Consider the following 12,127-nt stretch of genomic DNA (forward strand, 5'->3'; position numbering starts at 1 on the left):
CACGCTCTTACCGCTAGGCCACCAGCGCTTCGATGGAATACCACCCTAATGCTCTAGTTTCCTAGGATAGCGGTGCCGTCATATAGCGGCCGTCTCCATACAAATACTACGACATCCATATTTGGCCGTATTATTTAGTATGGAGACGGCCGCTATATGACGGCACCGCTATCCTAGGAAAACCGATCTTAAGCTAGAAAATACCCGTAATTCAACTATACCTTCTTGCCTTAAATCTTTTTTTTTGTGTAGGTAATCTTGTTTAACATTATATTTGTTCGTTCTAGGTGTACCGGCGGTTGTCCGAGGTGCTGGGGCTCAACGACGAGAGCCGGTTGCTGAGCGTGCTCATGAGGAAAATGTGAGTCTACTTGTTCACTGTTGTTGTTGTGTTGTTGTTGTTTGTTGTTGTTGTATGGTCAGGCGTGGCTCACTCCGCGATTTCGTCGCTTTGCTTTGGTAGCTAAAAGTACATCCGTTCCACACCAATTTTGGTAGCTAACCATAAGCCGCGCGTGGCGCTGTCGCCACCTAGCGGCCATATCTGTCCTGATCGTAACAGACGCGTTTTGTTAGAGAGTGAGTCTTCTGTACCTAGTACTATTATTTATTCCGTTCTTGTACGTTTTCTTGTGCCAGTGGGGAGACACTGCTCCCTTCGGGCAAACTCGGCTCCGTTCGGCTCAGCATTGCTCCGAGCAATTATTAGGGTTGGCACCACTTGACGTCCTTTTGCGTGCACGACCACAGATAAGATAATCACTTGAATTTTGATAACCCTATAGCCGAAAACGGTAGTGGCCATACATTAGAAAGGCATAGCATGATTCCTCCCTGAATCGCTGTCAAACTTCGGTTTTGTAGGAAGTGTCCTTTCTATACGGGAGCACTATTATTTATTCTGTGCTTGTGCATAGTAGGACTTCCGGTTCGAGCGCCATCTTGATAGTTAGCCTCATGGTTAATTTGGTTTTTTGCTCATTAATATTGTTTAAACTATGATACGATAGCTTATTATACAGTAAACTAATGTGGTGATGTGCAGTGAATGGAGAATTAATCTTGAAGCGCGTTTAACCACCAGTTTGGAGTCAACGGCCGATAGTCCACGTGCTACTTGTAAAGGCCAGCTATCGCTTTACAAGAGAAAATAAAATCACCGTACACTGCCTTGTACTAACCGTACAATTTTAGTCAGATTACCTTGCTCCTAATACCTTGATACTGGCGAAATAGTCCCACTGTACTGAAGCCATAATTTTAAAAGAATAAATTGTGCATAGTAGGTTCTGCCATCTTGTGGGCTACATTGGGAGCATAAGAAGCATTTACGCCTCGCGCCAATAATCTGACGGCTCCTATTCTGCCCCCCATAGTTCATTTCAAATTGATCTATGTCTGCGTACAGTAGTAACTGTGGTTTAGGTCAAGCTTGTGGCACAGAATAAATAATAGTACTAGGTACAGAAGACTCACTCTCTAACAAAACGCGTCTGTTACGATCAAGACAGATATGGCCGGTAGGTGGCGACAGCGCCACGCGCGGCTTATGGCTAACCACCAAAATTGGTGTGGAACAGATGTACTTTTAGCTACCCGCAGCAAAGCGACGAAATCCCGGAGTGAGCCACGCCTGCTTGTGGTAGTTTTCTGTGGGGTCTGCCATCTTGTGGCCTGAATCGGAAACATATTTTTAGAACTATCAGCCATATTTTTGACGGTCTTGAAATTGAAATTAGCAAATGTATAAATTCACAAAATGTATGATTAATTTCGTTCACGCTCGCTCCCTATACTTGTCTGACGCGACCTGCCACATGTTTTCAGCATCACCAACCTGAAGTACTGGGGCGGCTCGGAGCAGATCATAGCGAAGACCCTCGGGCTGCTGAGCGACCTCAGCGGCGGGTACTCCTGCGTGCGGAAGCTGGTCAAGCTCGAGGAGGTGCAGTTCATGCTCACGCACCATACGGTGAGTGTTGTACTGGGCCCCAGCAGGCGTGGCTCACTCTGCGATTTCGTCGCTTTGCTACATGTAGCTAAAAGTACATCCGTTCCACACCAATTATGGTGGCTAGCCGTAAGCCGCGCGTGGCGCTGTCGCCACCTAGCGGCCATATCTGTCCTGATCGTAGCAGACGCGTTTTGCTGTGAGTCTTCTGTACCTAGTACTATTATTTATTCTGTGGTCCCAGAGAGAATAGGGAATACTTAGCAAAGCTCTGCGTAGGTGGCACCTCTAGCACACACAGTAAACAAACCTCATTGACATCATCAATGAAACATCACACGTCACGTCAATCAGATAGTTCTGGTTTCCCCAATTCAACGCTAGATGTCGCTATACCCGTGAGTAAACTGGGTAACGAGACGCGATACTAGTTTAGTTCAGTCTGGGGGTTCGACTTGCCAATTCATTTATTTATTTATTTATTCAGTTTTTGAACGGCATCCGTAGTTCACTGCTATGCGATTGTCGATATGCAATAAAAAGTACACTTTTTAAGGTTTCGTACCCAAAGGGTAAAACGGGACCCTATTACCAAAGACATATGTAACTTCGTATAAGACGAATAAAGTCTAAGGAAAAAACGTGCCGCGGAATTCAAGTAAAAGTCATTCTCGAATAGATGCCGCACACACCTTTAGCCTATCCTCGGCTAGATGGCGTGACGACACCGTTTCATTTTTAACACATAGATATCAGCGAATGAACATGGATCAAAATGATATAAAAATAATAAAATCATTTATCCATATATATACATTTTTTGATAACTTTATACGTTTTCATTTTTAGTCGTGTGTCGATAGATGGCAGTAAATTTGCAGTGACTACAAAATTTACAATGACATGACCCCTCTATACTATCTATTCTTTTTGCTATTATTAAGACTCCGCTGTCCGTCCGTCCGTCCGTCCGTCCGTCATCAGGCTGTATCTCACGAACCGTGATAGCTAGACAGTTGAAATTTTCACAGATGATGTATTTCTGTTGCCGCTATAACAAATACTAAAAAGTACGGAACCCTCGGTGGGCGAGTCCGACTCGCACTTGCCCGGTTTTTTTTTCGGTAATTTCGAAAGGCTGATTATTAATAACAATAACTAATAATAAGGCTTGTGGCGAGCTGTTGGGGATTAGCGACCTCACGTACCCGAGTGCTCCTGGAGAGTTCTGTTACCCGCAAGGAGAGTGGGTGGGACAGGATTCTCTGCCTCTGGCTTGCCTAAGCCGGCCGGCCAGAGTGGAGTCGTTAGAGCTATAAGCTCCAGGGGTGGAAGTGAAATATGCATAAGACGCGAGTTGGCACAGTGGCTGTTAACAGCCACTGGGTAGAAAGCGGCGCACACCTCTCGACACCCCTGAGCCGCTCACACCGGTGTTGCCCTTGAGCCATCCTAGATGTCGCTTTTTGTGGGGGCCCATCTTGTGAGGGCGAGTCACCGTCTGCCGGAAATAAAATTGCATACCGTTTTATTAGGCAGGCGTCCGGTTTTTTACCCCATAGCTCAGTTCTTAGTCCATCGCTTTCACCCAATAACCTAGTTCATTTTAGATTCCATCAACTCTCAATAGTCCTTACACCCTGGCGGGTGCTGCCTCTGCGTGCGTCCCATGACACGGGCAAGGGCAGCCTCCGCTCGGTGTACCCCTTACATTTCATTAAAGTGTCAAAAGGGCCTCTACGTGTTGGCTTCGGCTCCGCGCACGCCTCCCAAAGGTCCGGAACACCATTGTTCCGTGATGGGAAAGACATACAACTAATAATAATTTTATTAAAATAAAATATGGCTGTCAAGTCAGTTTACGGACGATAATTTTGCGTGATAACGTCATAGATAACATTACAATTAAATTACGTAACGTTACCATGGAGATCCGTCCACAACGTTATCAATGTTATCATTACACATCGGTAACTCGTGGCATTTAGGTAGCAGGCACAGACTAGTGATGTGACAATGTTCTTCCTATACGAGTCGAGAAAAAAAAACCACAAAAAAAAAATTAAACTAATCTTTTAAGTGCTACCTAAATGCCACGAGTTACCGATGTATAGTTATCATAGTGATCTGTTCACAGCGTGACACTTCCGTGCATGCTATAAGTTTGGACGGGTATAGATAGTTCTGGTTTCCCCAATATCACGCTAGATGTCGCTATACCCGTTAGTTAACTGGGTAACGAGACGCGATACTAATTTAGTTCTGGGTGTTCGGCTTGCGATTTACACATTTATTTATTTTATTTATTCAGTTTTTGAACGGCATCCGTAGTTAACTTCTATGCGATTGTCGATAAGAAATAAAATTCAGTTTATTATTTTTTGGCTACTTTCCTACTAGTCAAATCAGCTTCTTTTTTAGAACTGTCAAAACGATTTGCTAATATCAAAGACATATGTAACTTCGTATAAGATGAATAAAGTCTAAGGAAAAAGCGTGCCTCGGAAATCAAGAAAAAGTCATTCTCGAATAGATGGCGCACACACCTTTAGCCTATACTCGGTTAGATGGCGCGACGACACCGTTTCATATTTAACAATTTTAACACATAGAATGAACATGGGTCAAAATGATATAAAATAATAAAATCATTTATTCATATATATACATTTTTTTGATAATTTTATACGTTTTCATTTTGAGTTTTAGTCGTGTGTCGATAGATGGCAGTAAATTCACTGTGACTACAAAATTTACTATGACAGGACCCCTCTATATTATCTATTCTCTTTGCTAATATGGAATTTATACCGGGTGTGGCCTGTAATATGAGCAAAAAATTAAACTGTAGGCTGTACTCATACTGACCAACATTTGTTCAGCGACTTTTAAAAATAACGGATGGTTTGATTATTAATATACATTAAAGTTTATTCTAAGACGCAATGTATTGCGAATTTTGTTATCTTTAAGGCGTGACAAGCAACGTCAATCACAATGATATGGCGTGGCGATGGCGTCCATTGAAGCTAATATTTATTTTGTATGAAAAATAGCAAGTCTAAATACTTCATAATTTTTAAAAGTTGTTGAACAAAAGTGTCACCGTTTGAGGAATACAATCTATGTTTTAATTATTTGCTCGTGTTACAGGCCACACCCGGTATGAAAACTGTGTGTAGTGACGTCACAGTCAACTCACCTACTTTTTATACTTCCATCCGATTTATTAAATCGAAATTGTGTTTAAAAATAACTGCTATCTATGTTTTTCTAATAATGATCTGGTGCTTTATTTCGTGCACGGTGTGAAATAATTTATTTTAAGTAGAGGAAAGTACCCAATTGTGAAAGGCTGATAATAGTGATAACAATAAATTAATTTTAAATAATATCGTCGTTCGACCATACTCACGGTGGCCGCCTATACAATAGGCAATATTAGGCAAAGCTCTGCGTAGATGGCACTAGACATGAGTAGTTCGCGAATGAAAGATTCAAATGAAGTACTTCACTTGATGTCACTCTTTCATTCACTAGTTCAGCGCGGATTCATTTAGTTCATTACTTCAGCAACTGCTGAACTGAACTCAGTTTAAAAATCTGTTCATTTACTTGCTCATTCGCTTAAAGAGTGACAAGGACGCCATGTTAAACCTTCATTTCATAAATTAATTTACTTGAGTGATTCATATTGAATGAAATTATCTATCAAATTCTTCATTCAACTCAATATATCTGCGAATGAGAGAAATGAAACCAATACTTTTGATATAGATGGATCTGTTGAGCTACTGAACTAAACTGAACTAGTGAACTAAAAGAGTGAAGTACTTCACAGCGTAAGAAAGATGCATATCAATCTTTTCTTTTCAGTGATACATTTTGCGCATGACTAGATGGCACCATTAGCGCATACAGTAAACAAACATCAATGACACATCATGCGTCACTACGTCAATCACATGGCCTACCGTGAAACACGACAATCGAAAAGTGCAACACGAGTTCGGTTTCTGCCTCTCTATCACTATTGCATATTCGAGCGATAAATTTCGGTGTAACATGAATAAACCGAATAATTTTAACGGCGTATTCCTGGCCCCTGTTTCACCAACGTGACAGGTGCGACGAATTGTAAAATCACTGTTGCTGACGTCACAGGCATCCATGAACTACGGTTACCGCTTACCATCGGGCGGGCCGTATTCCTGTTTGCCACCATCATTGTATTATTAAAAAAAACTTTATGATATCGGAAAAAAACAGATATTTCTCTTGCTAAGTTTATGACAATTGTCACAAGAAACACTACAATTGTCACGAAATTCCGACATATAACTCATTACCTACAATTCTTCTAAATCTTTGACAATTGTCAGAAACTTCGCAGGAGAAATATCTGTTTTTTTTTTCGATATAATAACGTTTTTTTAAATAATACAATGATGGTGGCAAACAGGAATACGGCCCGCCCGATGGTAAGTGGTAACCGTAGCCCATGGATGCCTGTGACGTCAGCTATAGTGATTTTACAAATCGTCGCACCTGTCACCGATGTGAAATTGGGGCCTGATCATATTTAGAGACAAAAATGTCCTATAAACTTTTTTGAAATTCGCCTAGTTTCAGAGATAATATTAATTTTTTAAATAAAAAGTTTTTATTGTTACATAGTGTAAAAGGCCTATTTGATGGTGATGTTGGTGCTATGGGTCGTAGTCTAAATATCCTTATTGATAGATGTCAAAAAGTGACAAGTAACACTTTGCAAAAAGTGGGTTTTACGAAAAAAAAAATTAAAAATCAATGTAAGTGACAAGTTTACCAATAACATTTATTTGTTATGTACAAATACATTCAAAAAAATTAAAAAACAAAACAAAAAAACAATACATTTTTTTTGGCGAAATTGACCTAAACTCATATTACATTTTTTCCTTCTTTTGACCTCAGAAATGCGTGGTTAAAATTATTCGGTTTCCTCATGTTACACCGTGTGTGTAGCCCTAGCACAGGCCCCGGTCTTTTTGGGCTGTTACTGCACACTGTCGTGAATAGCTAGGAGTCTTGTTATGTTTCAGTTTAATCTTTTAGTATTTTAAGTTTTAATCATTTTACTTGTGTGCGTTTTATCATGTTTTTACTTGTGTTCGTATATTATGTTAATGAATTGCGTGGAATGTATGTATCTAGTTATAAGTCTAGGATCCATGTTCTTTTCATACGTGTTAATTATTAATGAGATTGGCAAAAATATACATTACTGACTCTGCATGATACACCCACTAGTTGAAAAAGGTACCTAACGGCCTTGTATTTTCCTATATAAACCGGAGCCGTTTGTAGCTTATTCAGAGATATCAGAGACATCAAGAGAGCTTCACTCATACCAGCCTGAACACTCTCCAAGTAAATAAATCAAATATATGTGTTTTCATTTCACACAATACATATACCGGTAAATGGAGGTATAGCGGACTTCGAGACAGCAGCGGCCAGCGCGTTCCAGTTTGCCGAGTTTCTACGCTTCACCCAACGAACCCCTCATCACTTCAAAGTTACAGTCTACACTCCACAGCACACTATGCCTTTAAACGCTGGTTTCAATTAAAATGTACAGTCGCCATCAGATATATCGGAGCGGCCAAGGTGCTCACAAATATCGGAACACGCCTCTATTGTCAGGGCGTTAGAGCGCGTGTTCAGATATTGTGAACACCTTGGCCGCTCCGATATATCTGATGGCGACTGTACAATTAGATATAGTGAAAAGTTTGCTGTACATATTTAATGAATAAATAAATATGCCCTACTGATAAACTATGATCCACACTAGTCAGATATAGTACTTGGTAACCAATTTAACTCCATACAATATTTACCTGTGTATCATTTGATATGTACCAGTCGCTTTTCGGTGAAGGAAAAACATCGTGAGGAAACCGGAATAATCCCAATAAGGCCTAGTTTCCCCTCTGGGTTGGAAGGTCAGATGGCAGTCGCTTTCGTAAAAACTAGTGCCTACGTCAAATCATGGGATTAGTTGTCAAGCGGACCCCAGGCTCCCATGAGCCGTGGCTAAATGCCGGGATAACGCGAGGAAGAATACAATATTTACCTGTGTGTAATTCCGCTCATCACTAGATCTAGTCGCTTGCCTGTGAATTAGTTCACGGTTTTAACTCTAACTCCTATTGCTTTTTTAAACACCGATTTTGGGTTTACCCCTGGAACGCCGAACCGACAAACGTACTTGTACCCGTCAGATGCCTAGTGCCGGATCCGTCCCATCCCCCTCAAATGCCGGATAGGCTCGCGTACGTGCACCCGTCAACTGCCGCGATAAAAAAAAGTGCTATAGTGCAAATGATATAAAACTCTATTTGTAAGTGTTTAGATCTCAAAATTGTAAAAATATAATACAATAAATTTGGTGACTGATAAGGCACAAGGCAGTTGAGACAGTTTGTACAGATCTGGGACTAGGCAGTTAACGGGTACAAAAATTGAAGACCCTCCGGCAGTTGACAGGACTGGTACGGATATGGCACTAGGCGTCCCAAGGGTTAAGACAGGGGTGCGAAACTCCTGACTTCGGTCAAACTCGGCTCCGCTCGGCTCAGCATTGCTCCGAGCAATTATTAGGGTTGGCACCACTTGACTTCCTTTTGCGTGCACGACCACAGATAGATAATCACTTGATTTTTGACAACCCTAAATAGCCGAAAGGGATAGTGCCATATATTAGAAAGGGACAGCATGATTCGACCCTGAACCGCTGTCAAACTTCGTTTTTGTAGGAAGTTTCCTTTCTGTACGGTAGTACTATTAATTATTCTGTGGTTAAGATAGTTCTGGTTTACCCAATTCCTCGCTAGATGTCTCTGTACCCGCGAGTTAACATGATAATGAGTTGCGAACCAAATTCCTGCTTAGTGGGAGCGTACCAAATTTTCGTTATGTATTTAAGTATTTATATATATTTTTTGGTACGACGGCTACTAGCTTACTGCTAAGTGAGCCTCGTTTTATGGTAATTGTATGACAGAACGCTTATTCAGTTGAAAAAATTGATTAGCATTCGCTCGCGGATCGGATATCTAGTCATGCACAAAACATGTCACAGAAAAGAAAAGCTTGATATGCATCTTTCTTACGCTGTGAAGTACAGTCGCCATCAGATATATCGGAGCGGCCAAGGTGCTCACAAATATCGGAACACGCCTCTATTGTCAGGGCGTTAGAGCGCGTGTTCAGATATTGTGAACACCTTGGCCGCTCCGATATATCTGATGGCGACTGTACTTGACTCTTTTAGTTCACTAGTTCAGTAGCTCAACAGATCCATTTATATCAAAAGTACTGGTTTATTTTCTCTGATTCGCGGATATATTGAGTTGAATGAAGAATTTGATAGATAACTTCATTCAATATGAATCACACAAATAAATGAATTTATGAATCGAAGGTTTAATATTGCGTCCTTGTCACTCTCTAAGCGAATGAGCAAATGGAAAGGTTTTTAAACTGAACTGCTGAAGTATAGAACTAAATGAATCCGAGCTGAACTAGTAAATGAAAGAGTGACATCAAGTAAAGTACTTCATTTGAATCTTTCATTCGCGAACTATTCATGTCTATGATATATACCTATCACTCACTTCGCTCTGTATATGTGTGGATCTATAGACTATAAATTGTTCAAGAGTGAGTAGAAAGAAATGCCAAGCGATCAGATACACACAGCCATAAGTGCGACCAAGATGGCGAATCACTCGATACGATCCCGCCACGTTTTCCCGACACGCTCCGAATACTTCCGAACGGCTCCGAAACCTATTCGCATCGTCTCACTCGCTCGTCACGCTCGGCCGGCTCATTCGAATCATGACTGGGAAAGAGCGAGCAAGGAACACTGAGATAGATACGCGAGTTAGCCGATTCGTTGCGTGTTCCATTTTCGAAAACTTTTGGCTGTGGCGCGGAACAATCATTTCGTGACACGGCAACCATACCATGCGCCATAGAATATGATGACACTCCTCCCGTGTCATACGCCACACGTAAGAAACATTGATGACACGGCAGGCGTGTCATCAGCACCGAATCGGTTAAATCATCACTGAGTTGAAGAGTAAGTGAGTTCAATCAAAAGATATAGTTCATTTAAATAACTCGTGAACGACACATCGCTGGCTAATATTACAGGGTTCTACATCGATGTTACATTTTCAAGATTTATTTGATAATATAAATACGTAGGTACATACAAAACTTAAGAACTAAGACCCGTTCTGAGCCATGCCGGGTCCAAAGGTCCCCATCACACTTGCAGCGTTACCCCGCTGTATGGCGATGGAGACCTGTTGGACAAGCCATGACTCAGAACTCATTTTCAAGATAGTTGCCATTCGACTTAATGTCACTATACTTCGTGCATTCTTATTTGCGTTATTTGACACATTATGACTGACGTATATAGATTTAGCCCCCCCCCCCCCCCCCCCACATCTAGCGTCTTTCGAGCGTCGGCGTCTGGTCAGCGCTATGGAAAATGACGTCGCTGCGCAGTTGCGTCGACGTTCGGCCATAGAGTTGTAGACGCCGACGCTCGAAAGACGCTAGATGTGGGGGGGGCCTTAGATTTAGGTATTTATTCTCATAATGTTAAATTACATTATAAATTATACTAGACTAATCTATAGAGATGTAACTAACCCAAATCGATTGTCACAGCAAGCGATTACGATTGGATGGCACGTAGACTGAGGTATCGAATGAATTTTTATTTGAGATTTAAATAAAGCTAGAATTATATTGTTTTCCCGCAAGGTAAATGCATTTAATACACCGACCGAGTAGGTCGCACCCATCGTCAAAGTCGAAACTAACCGGGGATCTATTTTAAAGTTTATTTATGTTATTTCTGTGTCAAATTTGTTGTCTGTTAGGTGACGATAAATATATCCATATTTACAGTTAATTATCCACCGTTTCTTTATTTTTATTAAAAGAAAAATTCATATCGATTTACTTAGACGACTACCGATTCATAACGGTGGTGTCCGGCCAACACTAAATTAAAAAAAAAAAAAGACGTAGGACGTAAACGTTCGCAGTGCAATTGTCTTCCTTTGTGGTTTCGATTTGCAAGACATTTTACGTTGTATAACTATTGTGAGTGGCATGTGTCAAATAACGCAAATAAGAATGCACGGAGTATATGACATTGTTCAAAATTCATTTCGATAAAAGTTATACATAGAACCCTGTAATATTGGGCCAGCGACATGACTAGCGCCATATGTTTTGGATGTCAAACTAAGGGCCACGTTTTCTCCTTAGACATTACCACTCTATTAAAATTCTCTTTGCTCTAATTTAGTATCAGACCTTACAAGTTCAACAAACATAGTTACCAAATTCCTCGATAGATGTCGCTATACCCGCGAGTAAACTTGCTGACGAGTTGCGACTCAAATTCCCTTTTAGTTGAAGCGTATGGAATTTTCGATATGTATTAGAGTATTTACTTATCTAGTTTTTGAACGACAGCTGTTAGCTTACTGCTAAGAAAGCTTCGTTGTTATATTATAAAAAAACCCGTCAAGTGCGTGTCGGACTCGCGCACGAAGGGTTCCGTACCACCTACGCAAAAAAGGCAAAAAAATCACGTTTGTTGTATGGGAGCCCCACTTTAGTTATTTGTACAACAAGAGATCAAAGTTTGATATTTCTTCGAGTGCTTATTTTGAGTCCCGTGCAAGCGAAAGATTCTATAATAGATTCACGAGCGTAGCGAGTGAATCTAATTTAGAATCTTGAGCGTAGTAAGGGATTCAAATACGCACGAGATGTAAATAACTTTGATCTCGTGTAGTACACAAAATTTTTCACCCTAAGCAGTGAGACAGACAGAGACAGAGATAATAGAACCCAAGTATATCGAACTTGTATTAGACCCCGCATGTTGAAATGACATTTGACAATAAAGGTCACTTGAATGACATTTTGTCTCACTCAGTGAGCAAAATGTGATTTTGCTCACTGAGTGAGACAAAATGACACAGTGAGCAAAATCGCATTTTGCTCACTGTTTTTAAGAAGCAAAGTACTCTTGTTCGAGCTGCTGAGGTGAAAAAATATTTATTGTATTCTGTTTTTGAAGTGATA

At 40.8% G+C, this 12,127-nt stretch overlaps 1 protein-coding gene across 1 annotated transcript in view; it reads left to right on the forward strand.

Annotated features, from left to right (window-relative positions):
- The window catches only part of LOC134803423 (exportin-7-B), a 72,078-nt gene that overhangs the window by 24,872 nt on the left and 35,079 nt on the right, over positions 1-12,127 (forward strand). Inside the window, exons 14-15 of the mRNA XM_063776243.1 lie at positions 288-361; positions 1,828-1,972. Coding sequence (XP_063632313.1) covers positions 288-361; positions 1,828-1,972 — 219 coding nt within the window. The remainder of the gene's footprint in view (positions 1-287; positions 362-1,827; positions 1,973-12,127) is intronic.

The sequence above is a fragment of the Cydia splendana genome, chromosome 26 (assembly GCF_910591565.1).
Source record: "Cydia splendana chromosome 26, ilCydSple1.2, whole genome shotgun sequence".
Classification (NCBI taxonomy): Eukaryota; Metazoa; Arthropoda; class Insecta; order Lepidoptera; family Tortricidae; genus Cydia; species Cydia splendana.